At 41.0% G+C, this 25,122-nt stretch overlaps 2 protein-coding genes across 16 annotated transcripts in view; one reads left to right on the top strand and one right to left on the bottom strand.

Annotated features, from left to right (window-relative positions):
* LOC103475908 (interleukin-1 receptor accessory protein-like 1) overlaps nucleotides 1-4,379 on the top strand; it is a 203,020-nt gene extending 198,641 nt beyond the window's left edge. For both annotated transcript variants that reach the window (XM_008427891.3, XM_008427884.3), the window contains one exon: nucleotides 545-4,379. In XM_008427891.3, coding sequence (XP_008426113.1) covers nucleotides 545-1,272 — 728 coding nt within the window. In that variant the 3' untranslated portion in view covers nucleotides 1,273-4,379. The remainder of the gene's footprint in view (nucleotides 1-544) is intronic.
* Nucleotides 4,380-14,691: 10,312 nt separating this feature from the next.
* Nucleotides 14,692-25,122, bottom strand: part of LOC103475843 (peripheral plasma membrane protein CASK) — a 36,373-nt gene continuing 25,942 nt past the window's right edge. For 2 of the 14 annotated variants that reach the window (XM_081616725.1, XM_081616727.1), the window contains 17 exons: nucleotides 23,722-23,846; nucleotides 23,402-23,479; nucleotides 23,244-23,324; nucleotides 22,279-22,467; nucleotides 22,120-22,198; nucleotides 21,965-22,050; nucleotides 21,552-21,620; nucleotides 21,403-21,471; nucleotides 21,241-21,276; nucleotides 20,930-20,968; nucleotides 20,275-20,471; nucleotides 20,051-20,166; nucleotides 19,256-19,357; nucleotides 18,024-18,104; nucleotides 17,742-17,944; nucleotides 16,934-17,017; nucleotides 14,692-16,402 (listed from right to left, as the gene is read on the bottom strand). In XM_081616725.1, the coding sequence (XP_081472851.1) occupies nucleotides 16,226-16,402; nucleotides 16,934-17,017; nucleotides 17,742-17,944; nucleotides 18,024-18,104; nucleotides 19,256-19,357; nucleotides 20,051-20,166; nucleotides 20,275-20,471; nucleotides 20,930-20,968; nucleotides 21,241-21,276; nucleotides 21,403-21,471; nucleotides 21,552-21,620; nucleotides 21,965-22,050; nucleotides 22,120-22,198; nucleotides 22,279-22,467; nucleotides 23,244-23,324; nucleotides 23,402-23,479; nucleotides 23,722-23,846 (1,811 nt within the window). In that variant the 3' untranslated portion in view covers nucleotides 14,692-16,225. The remainder of the gene's footprint in view (nucleotides 16,403-16,933; nucleotides 17,018-17,741; nucleotides 17,945-18,023; nucleotides 18,105-19,255; nucleotides 19,358-20,050; nucleotides 20,167-20,274; nucleotides 20,472-20,929; nucleotides 20,969-21,240; nucleotides 21,277-21,402; nucleotides 21,472-21,551; nucleotides 21,621-21,964; nucleotides 22,051-22,119; nucleotides 22,199-22,278; nucleotides 22,468-23,243; nucleotides 23,325-23,401; nucleotides 23,480-23,721; nucleotides 23,847-25,122) is intronic. The other 12 variants (XM_081616729.1, XM_081616733.1, XM_008427848.3 and 9 more) reach the window with 10 other exon arrangements.

The following is a 25,122-nucleotide window of genomic DNA, read 5'->3' as shown; positions in this document are numbered from 1 at the left end:
AGTGTAATCTCAGTGAACGGTTTTCAAAAACTAAACCTTTAAATTGTGTATAATTATGGATAACTACATTGAATAATTACATATATCAAGAATTGCCCACAGAGTCACTTTAACAATTACTAACTTTGGTTATTTTCTTGAAAATATCCATGAAATGAAATGTATTTATTTTTTTCACTGTGACTATATTATTGCAATAAGTGATTGATTTATTTCAACTCATCTTTGCAGGAGGTACTAACAACTGTGTTGTGTGTGTAGCTATTATTTAAAACTCATTCATTTCTAAATGGTGGAATGGTTAAATCAGAGTTGTATGCTTGATAAAGTTTTGATAACAATAATGGAGTAGCCTTATAAAAACTTGAGGTGAGGCCAAAGAGAGTTCTTGTACCCTGTGTAATATTGTTTTTCCACATTTACATCAAAGTTTAACTTTAAGTCTGTTTAGATGAAAAACAAACATAAGGAAGCAGAAACGATCAAATGCTTTTGAGTTTTCCGCCAAAGTGACGAATGTGTCTCTCTGTCCCGGTCAATCCAGCCTACATCGAGGACGTAGCGCGCTGCGTGGACCAGAGCAAGCGACTCATCATCGTCATGACACCCAGCTACGTGGTGCGGAGGGGGTGGAGCATCTTTGAACTGGAGACGCGGCTACGCAACATGCTGGTGACCGGAGAGATCAAAGTCATCCTGATCGAGTGCGCCGAGCTGCGGGGCATCATGAACTACCAGGAAGTGGAGGCCCTCAAGCACACCATCAAAATGCTGACGGTCATCAAGTGGCGCGGGCCGTCCAGCAACAAGCTCACCTCCAAGTTCTGGAAGCAGCTGCTCTACGAGATGCCCTTCAAGCGCATGGAGCCCCTGAGCATCTCCCACGAGCAGGTGCTGGACGTGAGCGAGCAAGGCGCCTTCGGCGAGCTCCAGACTGTCTCGGCCATCTCCATGGCAGCGGCCACCTCCACCGCCATGGCGACGGCGCACCCAGACTTGCGTTCGACCTTTCACAACTCGTGCCACACCCAGATGAGGCAGAAACACTATTACCGTAGCTACGACTACGACCTGCCACCCAGCGGCACGCTCCCGCCACTGTCCTCGCTAGGCAACCAGCACACCTACTGCAACATCCCCATGACGCTCATCAATGGACAGCGGCCGCAGTCCAAGTCGCCGCGCCAGCAGAGTGTGGAGGAGGGCCACGGCAACAACGCCATGCTGCCGCTGCTTCCCAGAGAGACCAGTATATCCAGCGTAATCTGGTGACAGAGCCGGTGCCGGGCGGGTCTGGGTCCGAACGAGATCCGTCATAGGGGGGGACTAGCCACCGGCAGTCAGATCCCGAATCCACCAGAGCCGGACGGAGCTGAATGGCACTAAGATACTTGCTGCTGTTACATTTGCACCAGGAGACAACATGTTGGGGAGGGGCGGGAGGGACAGAACATCAGACACAGTGGACAAAACCGGAGCTGAAAAATTCTTGTTTTGTTTTAGTCTAATAAGAGCTTTTATTAAAGTTGAACCACAAAAGAGGAAAAAAAACAAAAAAAAGAAGCAAGGAGAACATTTTTTTGTATGCCTGTAAAAACACTCAAGTAATACAAGCCAACACCTGTCCTAATTTACCACGAGAGTCGAGGAAAACAGGGTCCTGTACATACGTTTTTCTAATTCTTTGTAGCAACAGTGTTTGGGACTTGTTTCTTTATGTTTCCTTATCAATTGGGAATCTTTATTTTTCCTTGTTTGTTTTCAGTTTGTACTAAAGTGAAGCAATGGCCTGTAAGACGTGTTGGTAGAACTGTTGTTACCTTTATCCTAATTTGTTGGCTGGTGTAGTTTCTAATGCTTTTGATGGGTTTTTTTATTTCTTGGGAGGGATAGTTTAGAGTCACAGCCCTCGAGAGAAGGCTGAGATATTATAGGTTTGGGCTTAACCAGAATATGCAACATTTGGAGTCCAGACAACGGGACAGCACTGGGTTTTCAACTCTGATAATGAATGCTTTTGGGAAAAGAAGACTTATGGTGCTAGGCTTCACATCTCTATCTCGTCACAGCGACATTTACTTTTAAAGAGCAACCTTGCTATTTACCTTAACAGAAGATTATATCACTGAAAAGTAACTATGTGTATTATTTTATGAAAAAAAAGAAAAGTATATTTTTGTAACTGAGGGATATTTGCTTAGAGAAGTTCTATGTATGACGTTTCTGATAGAAGCGACTGGGAAAACGGATTAAAAAAAAAAACGGTTTTGTTATGTGAAACTGCTTAGCTCACAAAAATCACTCATTAACGTCTTTTATTGTTAGATGATGCGAACATGCGAAGTCGGGAGTTTTGACATTTTGAATCCACTCACAGCTCAGCAGACTTTTTTTCTATCACATTTGTTGATTTCATTGTCATTGCAGCAGTTCGCCTCCAGTTTAGTAGGGATGAAGCTACCGATGATGTCAGCATGGGTGAAGGAGAAAGCCATCGTCACTCAACCCAGTTTCCACAACAGGACCAAACAAGGCTGTCCAGGGCTAAAGTCATTGTCTCAGTTATCCATTTCCTGCTAAATGAAAGCCCTGTTTGTTTCCCATCCCCTCCCCAGGTGAGTTGTACTCCCAGGCTTCTCACGTTTCCCTCCAGAAACGGCACTCAGTGTTCCCTCATGTACAAAACATCTACAGTGCCTTGAAAACAGTTCACTCCCATTGAAACGTCACATTTTGGCAGCCACAAATTTTTATTTTTGTATTTTGTTTTTCTTATTTTTTTAATGCAATTTTATGTGAAAGAGCAACACAAAGTAGTGCAAAATTGTGAAGTGGAAGGAAAAAAAAATCTGGATTTAGTCCCCACAACATGATTCTGCCACCGCCATGTCTCCCAATGGAGGAGGTATGGTCAGGGTTTTCCAACATGTAATGTTTTGTATGTTGGCCAAAAAGAGAGCCTTCTTGTACAAGTTTGTGGCAAACTTTAAATAGGACATCTTATGACCTCTTTCCAACAATGCCACACAACTAATATTGTTCCAGGTAAAAGACTACAAAACCTGAGGTGCTGAACTCAAAATACAAATGGAAAAGAAATGCAAATGCATGCCACATTTTCAAATTTTATTTGGAAAAAAAAAGTAAAAAAACAAACATCTCCACCCACTTCACAATTATGCATCACTTACATGATGCATAATTACATTTACAGTGCATTTCAAGTTACATGAAAAGGAATTTGTGGTTGTAACATGACAAAATGTGGAAAAGACTCTTTTGCAAGGCACTGTAAGACAATTTTCAACACCGACCTCATGAAAAGTGTAAATGGTGAAATATTTACGAATTAACTTGAGATAGAGTTTAATTTAATAAACAACTAATATAAGCTAAATTATATTTAAAACTAGTAGCATTTTAGAATGAAATCCTTCAAAATGAAATATAATGAATGACGCTAATGAAGTCCTGGTTTATAGCTAATAGCAAAACAACTTTAGACCAAAGCGAAGGTAAATGGAACAGACCTCATCCACAAAAATCTATTTACTTCCCATCCTGATCGGTACCGCTCCATCCAGTCAAGATCACGTCTCCCATGACAACGACCCCGTTTCCTGAATCTGCCTGTGCCACATACCATTTCAGTTCTCATAGGAACTAGCTTCAACGTCTCAGACGATTCATTTTGTGCCATGAAATATGCAAAGTGATGAATTTGTAAGAACATAAATGAAAAACTGTCCTTTCCCCTCCTTGCTTTCTAATCTTTCTGTTGTGTAAAATTGGAGAAAAGGCCTGGGTTGTTTTTTTTGTTTGTTTTTTTATATAATTTATTGAGTTGTAAGCCAGCATATTTGCATTTGAGATTTTTTTTGTTTTGTTTTTTAATCAGAGCCTTTATTTCACACTGTTCCCTCCATGGAAAAGCGAAGTACCGATGTGTTCAGGAGCATCGACTCCGAACAGAGACCTCAAATATATGGCAAATGTGTAAATAAAACCTTTACAATATTCAAATGAAGACAATCGAGCCATACTCATGGAACCTGCTGGTCATTATTCACAAGGTTTCTCAGAGTGTAACCACTAATCCTCACTGGAGTCCAACTCCGACGTCTTCTTTGCTTTGAGAGGCTCTGTGAATATGACGACAATAACACTTTGGTTCATAATAAACAGAACATTTGTGGTGATGAGGCTTTGATTGGAAAGGTCATGACGTTGATTATTAACGAGAATATATAGCACAGTTATTCCAGGCACTTTCATGACTTGAGACGATGTCTCTGTTTTCTGATTTATTTTCTATTATGTATCTGCAATGTTCATTAAAAGAGATACTGTTATTAATAATAAAACCACATTTATGGTGATGGCATTCCTCCGTCCTGTATGTGATGTGCTTGGACAAGAGCGAGAGTGACGTATTCATTTGGTAAAACGAACAAAAGTACACATCCAGCTCTCCGTGTTTATGGAGCGGCCGCGTGGGCTGGTGGCGACGCACCGGATCGCAGTTTTTGGTGGAGAGCCAACACAGTCCCACCTACCCCACCCAACTGCCGTAACTCTTCTGTTTCCAGAAGAAAGCCCAGAAAAAAAAGGAAATATACGATCAGTAAGTCTCCTTATTCCACTTGGAGACTGAATCAGCTCGACCTCATTTTGAGATGGGATTAAATCAGGGGAGCTGCAACGCCTTGAGAAAAGCTATGAGATGCATGGTGTCCTGATTACTGTCAAACAAACAGGCACACAGCAAGTTTTACATCAGGAAATGCATTTGTTTACATGTTTTATGTTCTTGTACTGATCCATAAATGTTTCATTCAAGATGTGATACACGCATACATGGATTTATTTTTGGTAATTTTGATGAAAATCCCAAATTCAGAACATTAAGAATGTAAAAGAAAGCTATAAACAAAATGATATTTTGTACATCCAACCATTTTCCGTACACCCTTGTCCTAGTGGGACTGGGTTTTGGACCGTGGAAGAAGCCAGAGAGAACCCAAGCACGAATAGGGAGAACATGCGAACTCTATGCAGAAAGACCCCAGGTTGGGAATTGAACCCAGGACCTTCTTGCTGCAAGGCAACAGTGTGCAGGTTGTACTATATCATGAAGTTCATGTATGAAGCTTCCCACTGAAGATGACTAGGACAAAAATGTAGGCCTTTTACATCGATCCAAAAATACTTGAACACTGAGTTAAACACTCTTCCAGTCACCCCATACTATCTTGGTCTTGTCCAGAGAGGAGCAGCACTGCTGTCAGGTTCTACATAATGTAGCACGTGTGTTTCAGATGAATGTGCTAATTAGTGCTTGTTTAATCAATGTTAATTAGAGAGGATGCACCATGCTCTACATCAATGATTCCTCTCAACCACCAGGGGCATCCTTCCTCTTCTGAAAAGTGAGGTTTGTGCAAAACCAATGGCATAACACCGCATGGTTCCCAGAAATAATGCATACAATTATATATTTGCCTTGTTTATTTTTTTCCAATTTGAATTTTAGGGGAGAATGTGGCAAGAGACCATTGGAGCTGACCAATAAAGGCAAAGAAAGCATTTCTCCAAGTCCAGTTTCAGCTTTCATCTCAAACTATTTATTGCTCTCTATTCTTTGTACCATTTATACATCTGGATGCACACAGAAAGCTGCCAGATGTTTTATTATTCGGAGCTGCTGCCATATGGTGTGTGTAAAAAGGAGGAGCTCCTAAGCTAATTTTCACTTCATTACAGTGTCACACCATAATAAGCTCCCTTAACAAACGCAGTGGAAGAGTGAAGGCATTTGCTGTGGTGAGGGCAGACGCACACCACAAGAACAGGTGCTTTGTATCCATACTGGTGAGGAGTATTACTCACTGTGGCAGATAAAGCAGCCATTCCTCTCGGTGTCCCACAGGGTCTTGTTATAAGCAGCCCTGTGTGACACGTCTTCCACTCTGAGAACCAGGTCAATTGTCTGTGCACGGATAGAACGAGAGAGAGCTGGGAGCGTTTGCAGAGGCAATGCAGGCAGCTGTTAACCCACTTTTAAGGTAATCCTGCACTCACCGTGGTTCAGCACAACATAATTCCCTGGATCAACGATCACGCTTCACTTTTACTTTCCAAGAAGTGTTCCTGTCACTATATAATATAGTATTTACTGTGTCAGCTGATCAAAATGGAAGATGAAATCTGAACTTGAAATTCAACATTTTTTTCGTAAAATACGCAGAAAGAAACCTGGCTACGGGGGGAAATTTGCAGTAAAATGCTGCCATCTGCTGGAAGCATGTCGCAATTGACATTTGCTGAGAACAGAAGACGATATGGAACATGATGGAGGGAATAAATTCAGTTTATTACTTATCCAAATTGCTCCATCGTTTACCCTTTTAGAGCCTGTAATTGGGGTGTTTCTTTGAAATGGATTAATCATTATGGATTTGGCTCTTAAAATTTGCTTACACTGATATTTCTTTTAGAAAAAAAAAAATTCTAATGAGCCCATTGCAATGAAATTCTCACAAAAAAAAAATCGAAATAACTCTTAAGTGAATAAAGTGGAATGATACAAGGAACAAGGACTGAATATACCTTTGCTGGTGTTTGTCTCCGACAAAACTCTAAGACAAAAGTCAGAAATCGTTGGGGGAAACAATCTGATCTTAATCCTTATAGTTTGGTGTGTGTGTAGCTTCATGAGTTTCTCAACAAAAGTAACTCACAATAAATTAAATTAGAATTATGTAATTTATTTTTCTTGAAACGTTCCATAATATACAAATATCTATATTTATCTTTCATGCTTTCGCTCAACCAGGGCCAATGGCTACTCGCGTTAGTCCGTCTGTTTGATTGAGGGAACAATCAGCCAATCACGAATACACAAGGAGCGTCGCTCCCCAAACTCATCCAGGTGTTTTAAATTGTCAATTCCACAGTCGCGTTGGGAAGATGAAGGCGGGTCAACAACTGAAGGTAGAATAAAGTGTCTTTAATGCTAAATTAATCTGTTGGTGTTCGGTGCATAAACGTCAAGTCGGAACAACGGCTTTACTGCACTTTTAGCAAGTGGTTGCCTTTTATGGGAAGATATTTAAGCGGCGGCTGCACAGTGGCGCAGTTAGTAGAGCTGTTGCCTTGCAGCAAGGTTCTGGGTTCGATTCCCGGCCCCGGTCTTTCTGCATGGAGTTTGCATGTTTTCCCTGTGCATGTGTGGGTTTTCTCCGGGTACTCCGGTTTCCTCCCACAGTCTAAAAACATGACTGTCAGATTAATTGGCCTCTCCAAATTGCCCCTAGGTGTGAGTGTGTGTGTGCATGGTTGCTTGTCCTGTTTGTCTCTGTGTTGCCCTGCGACAGACTGGCGACCTGTCCAGGGTGACCCCGCCTCCCGCCCGGAACGTTGGCTGGAGATGGGCACCAGCACCCCTCCCGACCCCACCAAGGGACAAGGGTGCAAGAAAATGGATGGATGGATGGATACTTAAGCGGCACCTGGCGTCTATGTAGCGCCACTACATATTTGACTCATTCAATAATATTTTGTACAAAGTTATTTAAGTACTGAATTTAGTAAGTGAAAACATATTTAGATACAAAAATCTGTCGTTTTTTCTGTACACCCTTGTCGCTATTGGCGTCGGGAGGGCTGCTGGTACCTATTTCCAGCAAACGTTTCGGCAAGAGTACACCCTGGACAAGTCGCCAGTCTGTCACAGGGAAACACAGAGACGGACAGCCATACACACTCACTCACACCTAGGGACCAATTAACCAGACAGTCACGTTTTTGGACTGTGGGAGGAAGCCGGAGAACCCAGAGAGAACCCACACATCCACAGGGAGAACATGCAAACGCCAGGCCAGAAGTCAAACCCAGGACCTTCTTGCTGCAAGGCAACTGTGCTACTGTGCATCCCTGGTTACATTCATTAAAACTGAATTCCAAGGAATTTATTTCTAACAAACCAAATATCTTACAGCCATATCAGGAATGTCTAGATTGTTTTGTTTATGTACTATACAGATAAACTGAGTCGTGAATGCCTGTATGAGGTGCAGAAATACATCTGAGAAGAACCAGAAGTCATCAGTTTAGTTAGAGGTAAGTAAAACCACAACAAGTTATTGTTGATCTGTATAATCCAAAATAAGCAAGTTAACCCTTTGAGAAATGCAGAAATTATTCATTTCTATATTAAGGGGAGAAAGTAATGCGTTGATTTGGGATGGTATTTTGTTTGTTTTATAATGTTAAAAGTTGACTGGAAATTCAAGAATATGATATGAACTTCAAGAATATGATACAAACTTCAAGTGCTTGCAGAAGCATACAAACACCCTAGGTGGTTTGGGTAAGGAAGAGCTGGGATGAATTGTATCATTGTCCCTCACCTGTCCTACTACTACCCACCTCTCCTCCTTCCTGCCCTCTCACCCCTGCCTGGCTCTACTCCTGACCTTCCAATGCCCTGAGCCTTCCTATCTGGGGGTTGTCGAGAAAAGTCGAGCTCATCCCACTTCCCCATGCTGGAGATTTTAGTTTAATAGTAATAATAAATAAAATTACCTTAAAATTAATGACATAGGTGACATCAAGACCCAACAGTAGAGTCAGACGGTAATAAAATGAATCTGGTTGTGTGTGTTGTTATTGTGTCCTGCAAACTTTGCTTTAATTCTACTTTTTTATATTTAATCATAAAAAATCAAAGTCAGGCAGAAAGAGAGTCATGAAACAGGAAGCTGGTTTCCTGAAGAAAAGCGGAAGTTTATTTCTTGCATCAGTCTAAAAATAATTCAGACCATTCCTTATTTTAAAGCATTAAAGGTTTTTAAAGAATAAAATCTAAACATTTTGAGAAATTGGATAAAACCCACAGTAAAATACTTAAAATAATGACCTATAATTATGGCAATAATTAATATTGGTTTAACCAGTGGTTGATGTTGATTTGATTATAAGAATATTTACACTTACTCTTACACTTGTGGAAGTACTTAAAGGTGAAACAAGTAACTGTAACATGATATCAGATAATTAGAATAATGGATTATTATTGGTTTCTTGTCAGAAGTGTCTGTAATAACTCACATTATGATTATAATAAGAGTAACTAATAAGTTATGGTTATTATAACATTATAAATGAATGTTGAATCAGATAAACTAAAAGGTTATAAATGTGATTTTGACATTGAACTTGAAAAGGTGTAAAATGTTGTAACTGTAATTAAAGGTCACTGATGTTGTGTAGGAGGTAGATGGTAGGTGGAAGGACAGGGCAAAAATAGGAACTGATAGGAGAACGGAGAAGATAAAGCCTTATTGCTAAACTTCAACTTGCCTAAGAAAAGGTTGGGCAGGAAACAGAGGTAGGAGGAACTATTGAGCAACTTGGGGACATTAGAACAGAGATCCGGTCATAAGGTCTCCAGGGTGATGGAGATGAGATCATCTGTCCAAGCAGTCAGCCAATGAGACAGGCACAGCAACAAAGCCAGCCAATGCAAACGCACCAAAAGGTGGATAAACCCTTTATAAGGTGGGTGCAACAGAGGAATCGTTGGTTGGATCCTTCAGGCAGCTTCGAGCCAAGACGGAGATGGACAAAGAACTCTGCAGCTGAAGAAGAGCCGGGGCCACAGAACCGAAGACTGTTCTGCACATGGGGACCAACCCGTTAGCCCCGCAACATGTGGCTTCAAATCGCACTTCTCTCATCAGCTGGGTTCAGACCCCCAAAGAAAAAGACCAAGGCAAAGATGAAGATAAAGACAAAGGCAAAGAACAAAGGCAAAGAGGAAGAACTGGTGTGTTCCTTCCGTGGGACCAGAAAGATCGTGAGACGGGTAGAAAGGAGCTACAGAGCTGCAAGACAAGAAGCTGAGGACCGCTACGCGCATGAGGAAGTCACCCTGAGGCCTGAGACCTGCCGCTCTAAGTCAGTACTCTTCCTGTACTGGGAACCTCCTGCTGCTGCAACACCTTCTTCATCATCAGGCCAGTTCTGGGGTTCAAAATGCCAAACTCTGTCCGTCTCTCTCAAAGTTTCCCTTTTTTAGTTCTCAGTGTCAGCATTAGGGAAAGATAGGCTAGATTATTGATTTTACTTATTTGATTATTTCTGCTACTGAATTAAGCTGTACTGACCCTTGCAAAATTGCCTTACTAATAAAATAATTAGCATTTAAGAAAATCTAAAAGATGTTGTGGACATTCAATTAATGAGTCACCTTAAAGTTCTTTGATGGTTGTGAAATAGCTATGAAGTTTGATTCTGGGAGGAAAAAGTAGGAATGTTTTATAGGTTGCTTTTAGCCAAAACTAAAATAATGACCTTGGGACTTAAATCTAAGTCACTAAATTTAATCTAGCCGTTAACAAGTGCCGTTATTTTAGGAAGGGAGCTACCGTTAACAGGAGTGGTTGTAGGGGTTATGTCGCTGTGAGTGCTACTCAGCGGATTGCTCCTCAACTGTAAAAGGTCATAACTTTTGGATCGAAGGTAGTCAGAGCTAGACGAGTCCTTTCCGACCCCAGTTTAAACAGATTATTCTCCACAAACTATCGCTAGGGTAAGACCCGAGTTTCTGGGGATTTTCCGGACCTGTTAGACAGAGAACTGGGCCGTAGTGAGTCCAAAGAGTTGTGAGGAGTGGGCGGGACTTACTATTGGGTAGTAACAGACATGGCGTCCCCTGGGTGGGGTGTCTGTTACTACCCAATAGTAAGTCCCGCCCACTCCTCACAACTCTTTGGACTCACTACGGCCCAGTTCTCTGTCTAACAGGTCCGGAAAATCCCCAGAAACTCGGGTCTTACCCTAGCGATAGTTTGTGGAGAATAATCTGTTTAAACTGGGGTCGGAAAGGACTCGTCTAGCTCTGACTACCTTCGATCCAAAAGTTATGACCTTTTACAGTTGAGGAGCAATCCGCTGAGTAGCACTCACAGCGACATAACCCCTACAACCACTCCTGTTAACGGTAGCTCCCTTCCTAAAATAACGGCACTTGTTAACGGCTAGATTAAATTTAGTGACTTAGATTTAAGTCCCAAGGTCATTATTTTAGTTTTGGCTAAAAGCAACCTATAAAACATTCCTACTTTTTCCTCCCAGAATCAAACTTCATAGCTATTTCACAACCATCAAAGAACTTTAAGGTGACTCATTAATTGAATGTCCACAACATCTTTTAGATTTTCTTAAATGCTAATTATTTTATTAGTAAGGCAATTTTGCAAGGGTCAGTACAGCTTAATTCAGTAGCAGAAATAATCAAATAAGTAAAATCAATAATCTAGCCTATCTTTCCCTAATGCTGACACTGAGAACTAAAAAAGGGAAACTTTGAGAGAGACGGACAGAGTTTGGCATTTTGAACCCCAGAACTGGCCTGATGATGAAGAAGGTGTTGCAGCAGCAGGAGGTTCCCAGTACAGGAAGAGTACTGACTTAGAGCGGCAGGTCTCGGGCATCAGGGTGACTTCCTCATGCGCGTAGCGGTCCTCAGCTTCTTGTCTTGCAGCTCTGTAGCTCCTTTCTACCCGTCTCACGATCTTTCTGGTCCCACGGAAGGAACACACCAGTTCTTCCTCTTTGCCTTTGTTCTTTGCCTTTGTCTTTATCTTCATCTTTGCCTTGGTCTTTTTCTTTGGGGGTCTGAACCCAGCTGATGAGAGAAGTGCGATTTGAAGCCACATGTTGCGGGGCTAACGGGTTGGTCCCCATGTGCAGAACAGTCTTCGGTTCTGTGGCCCCGGCTCTTCTTCAGCTGCAGAGTTCTTTGTCCATCTCCGTCTTGGCTCGAAGCTGCCTGAAGGATCCAACCAACGATTCCTCTGTTGCACCCACCTTATAAAGGGTTTATCCACCTTTTGGTGCGTTTGCATTGGCTGGCTTTGTTGCTGTGCCTGTCTCATTGGCTGACTGCTTGGACAGATGATCTCATCTCCATCACCCTGGAGACCTTATGACCGGATCTCTGTTCTAATGTCCCCAAGTTGCTCAATAGTTCCTCCTACCTCTGTTTCCTGCCCAACCTTTTCTTAGGCAAGTTGAAGTTTAGCAATAAGGCTTTATCTTCTCCGTTCTCCTATCAGTTCCTATTTTTGCCCTGTCCTTCCACCTACCATCTACCTCCTACACAACATCAGTGACCTTTAATTACAGTTACAACATTTTACACCTTTTCAAGTTCAATGTCAAAATCACATTTATAACCTTTTAGTTTATCTGATTCAACATTCATTTATAATGTTATAATAACCATAACTTATTAGTTACTCTTATTATAATCATAATGTGAGTTATTACAGACACTTCTGACAAGAAACCAATAATAATCCATTATTCTAATTATCTGATATCATGTTACAGTTACTTGTTTCACCTTTAAGTACTTCCACAAGTGTAAGAGTAAGTGTAAATATTCTTATAATCAAATCAACATCAACCACTGGTTAAACCAATATTAATTATTGCCATAATTATAAGTCATTATTTTAAGTATTTTACTGTGGGTTTTATCCAATTTCTCAAAATGTTTAGATTTTATTCTTTAAAAACCTTTAATGCTTTAAAATAAGGAATGGTCTGAATTATTTTTAGACTGATGCAAGAAATAAACTTCCGCTTTTCTTCAGGAAACCAGCTTCCTGTTTCATGACTCTCTTTCTGCCTGACTTTGATTTTTTATGATTAAATATAAAAAAGTAGAATTAAAGCAAAGTTTGCAGGACACAATAACAACACACACAACCAGATTCATTTTATTACCGTCTGACTCTACTGTTGGGTCTTGATGTCACCTATGTCATTAATTTTAAGGTAATTTTATTTATTATTACTATTAAACTAAAATCTCCAGCATGGGGAAGTGGGATGAGCTCGACTTTTCTCGACACCCCCTCCGCGAGGTCAGACCTTTCACATGCTGGGAACCCAACATCCTCTTGCAGGTCTGCGTCCTCATCCCCTGGAAAGAGAAGATGGTCGTCTGGGATGTGAAGATCCTCCATCGTCACCAAGGCCACAGCAGTCTGGGATGTGAAGATGCAGATCCTCAGTCGTCACCAAGGCCTCAGCAGCCTGGGATGTGAAGATGCAGATTCTCAGTTGTCACCAAGGGCTCAGCAGTCTGGGATGTGAAGATGCAGATCCTCAGTCGTCACCAAGGCCTCAGCAGCCTGGGATGTGAAGATGCAGATTCTCAGTTGTCACCAAGGGCTCAGCAGTCTGGGATGTGAAGATGCAGATCCTCAGTCATCACCAAGGCCACAGCAGTCTTCAAACTCCACTGCTCTTTGACAGGGTGGGGCTTGTACCCAAGCAGGACTTGAACCCAGGACCAATGGGGCCAAAGCACAGACTCAAACCATTGTGCTAATAAGGCACCTAACAATCCTGGTGCTCAAACTTCTACAAATACCACAACATAGGCTTTTCATATGAACTTTAAAAAACCATGCAATGAGCCAGACTTGAACACAGGATCAATGTGCCCAAAGCGCAGACCTAATCCATTGTGCCAAACAAGCCACTGGCAAGGTACCATACAAATACAAATATGCATCCAGGGAGGTTTTTCCATGTGAAATTTTAAAACCATGTGTTAACACGGTTAAACAAAAAAGACAAGTTTGGTTTCTATCCTTCTGTTGATGCAGCCGACCTCTACAGTTGATTTCACTTTAAAAATGGTCCGTTGGTTTGTCAGGGGAGGCATGAAACTTTAAAAATGGTCACATTTTTAAAGTGGAATCATCTATGTAGAGGTGGTAGTAGGTTACAGACAGCTGCACATTGGTTGTTTTGATGTTCATTTATATCAGCCTATGTATTTGAGGTTTTAGGTGTTTGAGGTTTTTCTTTTAAGATGCAACTATATATAATAAATCCCAGTTAAAATTTCCAGTTTCCATAAATGGCTATTACTATGCTGGAATTTAATATATAAACATAACTTTTCCCCACACAAATACATTTGGAATAAGAAAGACATCTGCTTTAAACATAAATGTATATTTCTTTGAAAATTGCTGGACGGAGGCATTGTTTGTGTACATCAACTTTTCGACAAGATATTTTTATAATGAATTTCTGGCCACATAATTTTCCTGTACTCCCTATAGTGTATTTGATGCCATTCCTTCTGGGGTGAAAATGTTATAGTCTTTCCTCTGTTCAACAATTATTTGTTGACCCATTTTTAAGTACAAAAACTAATAAATGTATTGACCTAACAAGAGATCATATAACCAAACCAACTTCTACTTTGCTTTAGGACAATATCTTCAATGATATTTGCTAGAAAGAAGTTTGGTTATTGCTGAAAAAAATACTTTAATAAGATTGGAGACGTGTCTAAAGATTCTGCAGATGTTCTACTGTTAATAAAATATTTAAATATTACCCAAATGTACACCCACCGTGTTCATTTCGTCACAACTGCTCTTATATATCTTTTAGCCTACTTTATATCTTCTTTGAGAAAATTTGGTTGATTTTGGTTATATTTTCATGGTTGCAATAAACAAACAGCAGTAAGTTTTCCCCTTAGACTTAGAATTACCTGACCAAGTGCTTGTGATGTCACCTTTGAATGAAAGCAGAGTTTAAAACAGATGCCGCAGGAAGTACACCACACATTAACTTGCACTGGGAAAAAAATGGAAGACAATGCATTTTACTTTAAACACGTAAAAGGAAATATATTTTCTTTAAAAATGAAATAACAAAAAGAACAACATTTTTTTTCCAGAGGAGCTGCTTCTGTCGTTGCAGAGGTAATTTATACAGGACATGAAATAAAACACCACACTGAAAGTGGCCAAAACAGCTGCTACACCACAAGTTCAAACAACTCTTTAGATTTGATGTCATCAGGCCTCCTTCTGACTCGGGTAGGGGAGCGCTGTGCCACTTTTGGTAAAGTGTGAGAAAGTTATGTCACATACCGAGCTTCTTTTCAGGGTTAATATACACTGGCTCTTGGTAATTCACTCGTATGACGTACGCACCATTGAGACATTTACACACAAAATTATTTTCTTGCCTCCAAAACAAGAATACTTTTCATATTTTTAAAGACGACAGATAACAGTTTCTGAATCGGTGGCTTTAGGGCTGAAAGCTCTTTTCTGTCACTTTAACAAGCAATGGCTCTCCGATGGACTAGAAGAACACGGTCGTGGCAGTCTGCCTGGCAGAAACCAGGGGTGTGCATAGGTGGTAAGAACGTTTTCCGCCCCCTCCAGGCTCTGATAAGGCAGGTTCTCCTTTTGGTTTTGGGTCATCTTCCAGTTTTAGAGCCCATCTTTGTTAAAGCCGGTGCTTTTCATCTGCTGATTGTGTCTTAAGGAATCGTGTCGGTACCTCCTGATTGCGTTGTAGGGAAGAGGGCAGAATAAAATCAAAGCCAAGGTGACAAAATGTATGCTTTTTTTGTATGTTTCTTCATTGTCCATTTTGTGCAAACCGACATGTAAACAATAGACCGTCAGTGGTTTGTAAGGGGAGGCATGAAACGACAGCAACAGAGGGATGCAGTGTGCTCCTTCAACAGGCTGAAAGGCACAGAGGGTCAGTGAAATAATAGATAATGGGAGGGGAAGAGAAGAGAAGAGAACCGATTTGCAGTGCTTTTTCCTTCAACCAAACCTACACTGAGAGCTCAGGGAGTTGTCGCCACGGTAGCAGCTTCAGATGTGCTTCAAAGGTCGGCTTGTTTGTCACAGAGGCCAAGGGTCTGGGGGGATGTTAGAGAGAACACACAGTACCACAAGAAGTGCCTTTAAAAAGGCCAACATACACACAGGCAACTCCATAGGACTGTTTTATGGTCATGCTTGCTATTGCCTTTTCCAATATTTTCATCCATCCATCGATTACAAAATGAAAATTACAAAATATCTACTACACTGCTCCACCACTCCCCACCTTCGACTATGAGGACAGAAACATATTCATGTAGTTTTATCATTTATATATACACGCATATGTATATATGTACATGTCAATGAGCCTTTCAGGCTATTGAGAGAGATGGGTAGGAGGCGGGATGAAGTGTGCAGTCATTGTTCTTCATTTCCCCACTTTTTAAACATCAGTTTATCTACAGAAACGAGACTAATGAGAGACGCGAGTCGAGGAAGCGACAGAGTTCAGATTCCTGGTGGAGGGAGGAGGACAGGGAGGATGTTTGTCAGTAGACCCAGGAGACGGGAACCCACTGAGCGGTGCTGGACACCAGGTCCACGGCCTCCTCCAGCAGGCGAATGGTGTCGTCGATCTCGTTGTTGATGATGGTCTGGTCGAAATAGTGAGCGTAGGTTCGCTGAAGCATCTCTGACTCCTTCTGGAGCCGCTGCAGGGAGTCGTCCTGCGAGATAGAGGACAGAATAGAAAACGTCATCAACTCTGCCTGCAATTTACCTGCTGAGGAAATCTTCAAAATTCCCTTAATGTTGAGGGTTAAGATGTATTCAGAGGAAACACTAACACTACAAGTCGCACAATAAGGGTCTAATGGAACTTTTTGGGAAATACGAACAAGAAATGTCACTACAGACAAATACTCTCCAATGGGCTAGAAGAAATATACATCCATACTTACAGGCAATTTTCTGCACCACTTTGGGATCTTAGGTGCAAGTGATAAAAAGCATGCCGAAGAAAATACAAACATGCTTAAAACAAGCAGGATATTTATAGTGAGATAAAGCGTGAAAGAAAGAAAAAGGTTAGCAAAAGGTGGCTTAACATTTGTTTTCTTTGTTTGAATTCAGTTGGCAGCTTGATTCTCTTAAGATATTCCTTTAATCTCAATGATTGATGAATTGCTTTTGAATCCAAACTAAGAAGTAGGATGCATGTAAACAAGCAGGATCAGTGATATTATGGGAGACCGTACCTCAGTCATGCCCGGGGTGATGGTGGGGGCCGCAATGAAAACAACATACGGAGCAAACTCTGCGGTCCTCAGGATCTTTAATGCCTGATGGGGGAAAAAAAAGCTCGACTTAAAGATGTTATTCTGACTCACTGACAGAAGGCTGACATCTAATTAATGACACCTGTATAGAGACCTATTAGCAATAAGATAACTAATCTTATCACTAATAGGTCTGTGACAGAAGATTAGTTATCACCAATAAGCCTCTTGGTCGTCTCTGTTACGACCAAAAGACGCAAGTTTAAAATAAATTGCTAGTAACCTGAAAAATTATCAGGTTGACATATACTTTTTAAAACTAAAAGTGCGCTCTCTCTCTCTCTCTCTCTCTCTCTCTCTCTCTCTCTCTCTCTCTCTCTCTCTCTCTCTCTCTCTCTCTCTCTCTCTCTCTCTCTCTCTCTCTCTCTCTCTCTCTCTCTCTCTCTCTCTCTCTCTCTCTCTCTAAAATGGTATTTCATCTCCCCTAGATTGCTTGTTTTTGCATTTTTGGTCATCAATATTTTAGATTGAAACATTTGGTATAAAGTTAGTTGACAGGAGCCAAAAAAAACTAGAGCCAAAAAAAAAAGATTAATATAACAGTCAAACAGTCAAATTAATACAACATCAAACTTTACTTATTTTTTTAGAAGAGAGTTTAAGGGTCATAGTTTTAATTTGGAAATGTCTTTTGAACCTTTTCAGATTGATAGGCGACAATGACTTTTTCTTGTATTCAAGTTTGAAAGATTTCTTCATTTTAGATAGGAACGCCCTCCTGGAGTACCTGCGGCTCCACATCCAGGATGGCGATCATGCCCTGAGCGTGGATTTGCCTGATGGTCTCCAGCCTGGTTCCGTACATGGCGTCCTCATGGCTGCCGTACTCCAGGTAATCGTTGTTGCTGATGTCTTGCATCATCTGGTCATGAGACACAAAGAAGTAGTTCTTCCCGTTCTCCTCTTCCTTCTTGGGAGGCCGAGTGGTGTCTGAACCCAGAGACAAATAGGTGAGCGTCAATTCAAGGTCAGGTTACAAAAACCACCTGAAACATCTGCATGTTCTTACGAGGAATTGGATAGGCAAAGCGGTCTGGGTGTTTGGCAATGAGTGTGTTCTTGATGTGCCGCCTTCCGACTCCATGAGCACCTGAATGTTCACACAAGACATCAGAGGATTCATTTAAACAAAAATACAAATAGCTCTGAACACAGACTTGACATGAATGGTGTAGTACTTTCAAAATGAGAAAGCTTTTGTTGAAGTTGGCGTATGGCAAGTCTTTTGGGCATTTATGTGAAAGTTTCTAAGACCGTATTTAGGCCATTGTAGATCAAAGGGAAAAAAAATGCCGCAGAGGACTAAATGTTGAAAAACCTTGAATATTCTCTGATGTCAAAAAGTTGTACATTTGTATAAAGAAAAGTATATTCTGTTACATTGCAAAGTCAGAACTTTGCATGGAATTCTTTTGTTACACCGCTGGACATTTGTGACGGAAGATTGAAGTGTTGCGTTTCCGAGATGCGCATCTCCATTTTTCCAAAGTGCAAGCTTGTGTTGCAAATGTCTGAGTTTTTATTGGGAACATTTAAGAGGCTTTTCTGTCTCTCTGACATTTTTCATGCAAATTTAAAACTTTTTGACATCACAGAATATCAGTTGTTTTTTGGCCACATCCCTCCCCCCATTTCATTTATCACTGCCCTAATACTTTGTTGTAAATTTGGCATTTTCATTCACAATGTTAAGAATAAACCTTACAAGTCACATTGTGGGCTTCTAAACTCCTTCTAGAAACTGAAATGCAATTAGACAAGTGTGGGAAAACATGCATTCAGGTTTAAGACTCCATGACTCAGCACTGTAGTGCCGTTACCATAGCTCTGCTGATTGCATTAGTCCCTTAATGTGTTGCTGTTAAAAGTGGTTTTAGTTCAGATGAAGAAGAAACTAATAGAGGAAACAAATGTTGAAGAAAAAAAAAAGAATCTGGGAGAAATTGTGAATTTCTGCTTCAGATTGTATCTACAATTAAACAATACTCTGCTCACTTTTTAATTGGACAAACTACACTGTGCACACAAGTTGTAGCTTACATGTAAAATTTCAGAAACAAACACTAATTAGCAAACTGTGACCCATTTTGTCATTAGTTTACTGATGGATTCTGATAAAGTACACAGAAAAACACCACAGAAATATTTTAAAGTAGTTAGAACAATAAAACTCATAACAGAGCACAAGTTGATTTACTTCAAGCATTAGTCACAAGTAATTATGATTTGAAACAAATTTACATTTTGTTTCAGTTTTTTTACCAAGCAAGACAAGTGTTTTCCTCTTGAACGACGGCAGCTTGACGACCTCCTCGTATGTCACAAGATCTAGTTGATCAAACACTGAACAACAGAGGAAAAGGCTACATTAGCACGGTTGTTCATGGCAACTTCATATATATTTAATAACTAGTTATATTAAAAACAATGAAGCCCCAATCAAGTACATAATCACTACTTAATCAGTCCTATTTGCAACTAAGTCTCAGTCAGATTGAAAAACAGATCAATCTGAATCACATTGCTTTTAACAAATCACATCTGAGCATCTCACAGCAGTCCTCAGTCAAAGTCAAGGAAACATTAGGAAAAAGGACAAAGTAAGAGTAAAGAGAAGGAAGAAGAACACAGAACTTTACTTACATGCAGCCATGTCATTGGGTAAGAGACAGCATGAAATATGGACAAAGGGGTGGGAGCGGAAGGGTTAATAAAAGAACAATTCAACTAAAAACACATTAACCACAAACTGTCAACAGCACAAGCTGTTAGTCACTGAAAAACTCGGCAGCATAGAGCAGGGCATTCAGAGGGAAAACGCATACAGTACATGCAGTCTGAACCATTTCAAAATGCAGCAATGTGATTGGACCAGCTACACTTCACTGCATCGTTAAAACAACTGGCACTACTGAGAAGCACAAAGAGGTTAAATCCTGTCTCACAAGTCAAACTTTTCACTACTTAAAAATCTTTACATATTTATTGTTGTATGAACATTCAGGCAAGTTAAAAAGAGGTAGTTGTTTTTCTTACCTGCATTGTGCTTGGCCAGATATTTATCTTTGTACTGTTTCTTCTTCTTGCCAAACCAGGTGCAGCTGGCCTGCTGCTCCTGCTTGGTCTTCTCCATAGCTATGCACGCTACACGCCTGAAGACATAAAAGCAACGTAACTTTAACTTAAATTTATCTCTACATATTTTAAACATCTTCTTTAAAAAATTTCCGAGACTTTTTTTTTATTTTTATTGTTCTCACCACTCTTGCAGTTCTGGCGAGGGGATGAGGCCCGCCGTGCCGTTCTTGGTGTTCTCCAGCTTTCCCTGCCACCAGTTGTGGTCGTCCTTGGAGATGATCTGGATGATATCGCCGACGCGGAAGCGAATGCCCGCCTCCTTACAAGGGATAAGGTCATCCTTCGCCGGGTCGTACTCAAACTGAGCGCGTACATAAATCTGCAGGCGCAACACAGAGAGACCCGAGTGTTTTACCTACTTGACGTGGCACAGAATGGTCCTGCAGCCATGAGAGAAGAGGATTTGCAAAGCTGCTCATATAAAAACAAAACAAAAAAAAAGAGAACTGCAAAATTGTTAAGAAGAAAGAAAGCTACTGGAAGCTCAGGTGTATATAAGCCGAAGCAGGAAGAGAAGCGCACACATGGACAGAGATGATTGTACGAAGAGCTGTTCTGTGTCTTTGCCTGCGGATGTGTCCGTTTGGGTTGATGGCGTGTGCACCAATTGTTTTGTGGCCTTTCACCACCACTAGTGAAGGTTTGAGAAGCAGCACGGGATCAGAACAACACTGTGATGATGTACCAAACTGTGCAGTGTGAAATGGCGGGAGCTGGGATCTACTTCTACAAAAAAACGGTGGGGGTGGGGGGGATCCACTTGGTTTTACTTCTTACCTTGATGGACAATTTGTCCTTGATGGCAGGTCTGGAGATCTAAGGGGTTGAGAGCATCACACACACATGTATCATGCAGTAGAAAAAGAAAATTGGCGCTCATAAACAAAGGAAGTGTGATGGGGACCCATAAGAGGATGTTATGTACAAATATCCGTACTGCATTTTATACGTCTGTGTGTGTGATGTTGGAATACAATCAAAGGAAGCCTGCCTTGTGTACACATTTAGAAAAATTGCTATTTGAAAGGTAAGGAGGGAAACCGACAGACGAGAGTGCAGCTATGCTGAGATAGAACAGCGAGTTTCACCTGACGGCCTTTGGGCTGAATCGTCGAAGGCAAATCCTGATGGAGAACAAAAATATGCTGTCAGATAATGTATGCTTTTAATTTGATACACTTTTCTCGTAAGGTGTTGAATCCTTCTAAAATAAAACATGTTTGAAGAGAGAAAATGAGAGTCAAACATACCAGGATGGAGCTGGTGACACTAGCATGACCATTTGCAGGTGACTGGCGAGACAAATCTGGCGACTCCTTCTGCAACAGCAAATCCAAAAAGAACAAATTATTTCCCCCATTGGACGCAAGAAAGAAAACCTTCATTCTGTCTGCCGTACCTCACATGACATTGACTGGGAGCGGTAACTGGGTACAATCTTAAAAGTGATGCTGCCTCTCATTTCCCTCTGTGGAGATCAGATTACATTATTTCAACATTCAAGCACAAAATGACAGATATGCAAATCCGCATCTTGGTAGCACTACATGATACATAGGCTAACCACCAACTACTGTTAGCTTTTTTTGCCTGGCGGTAAGAGAGTTAGATATACAACTTACCTCAAACTTTCTAGGAGGCTCGATAAAACTACTAGTTCATTTTCTGGAACCAAGACTTGTGTTTTCTAAAAATTTAGCTGAACAATTTACAGATCCTTCCAAGAAATTTTGTGGTGCTTATGAATTACTCTCTATAATTTATGCTGGACAAAAACCGTTTTAAATATTTAACTTGGGTGATATGACGTACCAGCATCTTCTGCAGCTGTTCTACCGTCTGATTGGCTACACTGATGCCATTGATCTCTCGAATCTCATCTCCAACATGCAGCGTCCCTGAGGAAGAAACACAATTAAAATAGCTCCAGATTGAAAAGACTTTGATAAACTCTAATGAGCACATACCTTGTCTGTGAATCATTCCACCATGCATGATGCGCGCCACAATACAGTGGTTGAGGTCATTCATTTTAAGAGTAATGCCCTACAACACGAAGAGGAACAGATCAACCACAGAAGATCATATTGATGAAATGTAAAACGTGCGTTTCTCTGTTTACAAACCATTGGCTCGTCTGTGTTTTTCTGGAACTGGACCAGCCGGACCCTGGTCACGTTCTCCAGGTCCATGTCCCCGTTGGTGCTGTCTGGGGAGTCTCCGTTCAGGTAAGGGGAAGTGGGTGGCGGGGTGACCCTCAGAGCCTCGTCACTGTAAACCTCGTGTGCCACCACATCATGGGTCTGCAGCAGAGCCTGGGTGGGCAGAGATCATCCAGAAGGCTGAGATCGCAGAGCAACAACCGGATATTCCAAGTCATAGCCGATTGCCTCACTACATCAATGAGAAAACAGAGATCCTAACATTAGCAGAGGCATGTTTTTCCTCGTGCTGCTACTTTAAATCCTTTTGCATTCATTCTGCTAGCAGCAGAGGTAAAATGGCTGTCCGAGTCTGTTCGGGTCAGAGAGCAGCGCGGCCTAATTGGATTGAACCAAATCTGAAGCGTGATGGCTTTGGTAAGTGTCACACACTGGCTCGGCGCAGGGACACACCTTATGATGCCACCACAGCAGCGCAATACAACCATTAGCCTTACAGTTTACAAAAATAAACCACATATCTACACAACTAAATAAAGAGTTAAAAACAAGCCACTAAGACATTTTACTACCTTGATTTCTTCACAGATTCCAGGCTCAACAGCGTCCTCCTCAGGTCTGTTCAGGACCTACAATAGTTCCCCGTTTCTCACAGCGGTTCTGACAGCAAAACCTCAAAACGTAACCACACCATGTTCAGGTTTACAGCAGAGCGCCTAATGACTCGCTCTGTGCGTCGCTTCCTCTGCATGTGTCTATCCCCACTGGGGCTTCGCCAAGCTCAGGTGCTAAGCAGCTTTGTGTGGATTGTCAAAAGAGCCCTGGCGTCTGACACACCGGGTCACAGTAACACACACCAATAAGCCCACACTCGACACAACATGGATCTCTTGAGAATTAGGAGTGCATGTTGTGTTAAATGATCCCACCATGAAGTGCGGCTGTGTGAGGATCCTCCTGAGCTCCTTGGCTTCCATGTTCTCCGGGTAACAGGCGATGGTTTCCAGTACCTGCGCAGACATTAGGTGTGTTATTTTGTAGCATTTAGATCATAAAATGGGTAGCGTGTGAAACTCGACTGCCTCACCTCTTTGGCTCTCTGCACTCCGTCACTTGGAGGATTTCTAATCTGAGGGGACGACCTGGTGTTGATTTTGTCATACAGCTGAAAAACATAATGATGACAATACAGGCCAAGGCATAGCAACAAAAGCAACAATTTAAGCATATTCCTGATCGATTCTGACACCTAGTGGACAGTTTTGATATTACAGAGGTGAGGTAAGGTAATTTTATTTATATAGCACATTTTCAGCAACAAGGCAATTCAAAGTGCTTTACATGAGTTAAAAGGAAATACAAACCAAAGGAAAGAAAAAAAGAGGAAAAAGGTTTAGATTAACTCACATCTAACAGGGTGTGGAGGTGCTGATCCTGGAAGACGCTGTGCAGGAAGTCCATGTCTTTCTCACTGCAGTCCGTCAACGCATGAATCTCCTCTAGACTGTCCAAAACCTGCGATACTGCCCCTGAGCACACATGCATGCACACGTTATACCATCATCCTGACTGTAGCCAAACATAAACATTCACAAAGATACAGAGCATTCAGCACTAGACAAACACGAAAACACCAAACATCTAGTCATAGACACAAAGGTTGCAACATCTACAAACGAGCAAAAGGAAAAAGTGCCACACACACAAAAAAAAGCACAAAAGTAAGGAGTCACAACACAGAAAAACACACATACACAAAACTAACCCCCAAGTACCTGCTGCATCGCCCATACATGCAGCAAAACCAGAGAAACAGCGGTACATGGCATCAATAGAAAAGTCAGAGGAAAGTCACTTCAAAAAGTCACAGTTTGGGGGAGGGGCCGTGGGCAGTACACTCAAGAAAAATATGTGGAAAATAAATCAGGAAAGAGTTGGGATCTGATTTATGGATTGTGGAACACACACCTTCCAAGATAAACCTTAAACTGCACAGAGCAGCTAATTACATCAAACAGTATTCACACACCTTTAACTTTTGTCACAATCTATTTCGTATGACAAACTGGTAACAAGAAAAATTATACTTCTAAAGTTCAAGCTCAAATTTTCTCTTGTTTGCTTCTCTAATGGTCTGCTTGCTTGGCCTTTCGGCTTAGGTCATGTTTTGCAATGCAAGAACCGCATGTGACTCATAAAACCAAAGAAGAAGTGCTTTTAATAGTAAAAGCCATAAGAGAATGTCATTTTAGAAGTTATTTTATGTTGTATGTTTTCAAGCATAGAATATCAACAGAAGCCTTTGGAGTTAATTTTAAACTATGTGCTTTATGTTAAATGGGCTATGGATATTAGTTCATTTTCTATATGGAAAAAGTTCAATCAGTTGTCATTTTTTTCTCATTATGATGAAACAAGCATTTTAGGTCAACTTCAAAATTATACATTTCATTAAATGTGTAAATAATTTATTCTTTTTTGCAACTATAAACAAATCTTTGTAGAAGTGAGGTCAAAAGTGACTCTTTGCATTGCAAAGGTTGCTAACCTTTGACTTCTATGTGCAAAGACTTTGTGCAAAAGTTCTAGAAGTATGAATACTTTTTGCAAGTTTCTATATCCAAAGCTCCAAAAGAGCAATTATTTAAAAATATATCCAGTCACATATATTACCGCATTTTCCGCATTATAAGGCACACCTAAAACCTTCAATTTCCTCAAAAGCCTTATAATCCAGTGTGCCTTATATATGGACCAATATTGAGCCACAACAGGTCTAGCAACTACGGTAAGCAGCCGCCGACTTCA

The sequence above is a fragment of the Poecilia reticulata genome, chromosome 2, assembly GCF_904066995.2.
Source record: "Poecilia reticulata chromosome 2, P_reticulata-male-v2, whole genome shotgun sequence".
Taxonomy (NCBI): domain Eukaryota; kingdom Metazoa; phylum Chordata; class Actinopteri; order Cyprinodontiformes; family Poeciliidae; genus Poecilia; species Poecilia reticulata.
The sequence above is the reverse complement of the archived record's forward strand: the minus strand, read 5'-3'. Positions and strand labels throughout refer to the sequence as shown.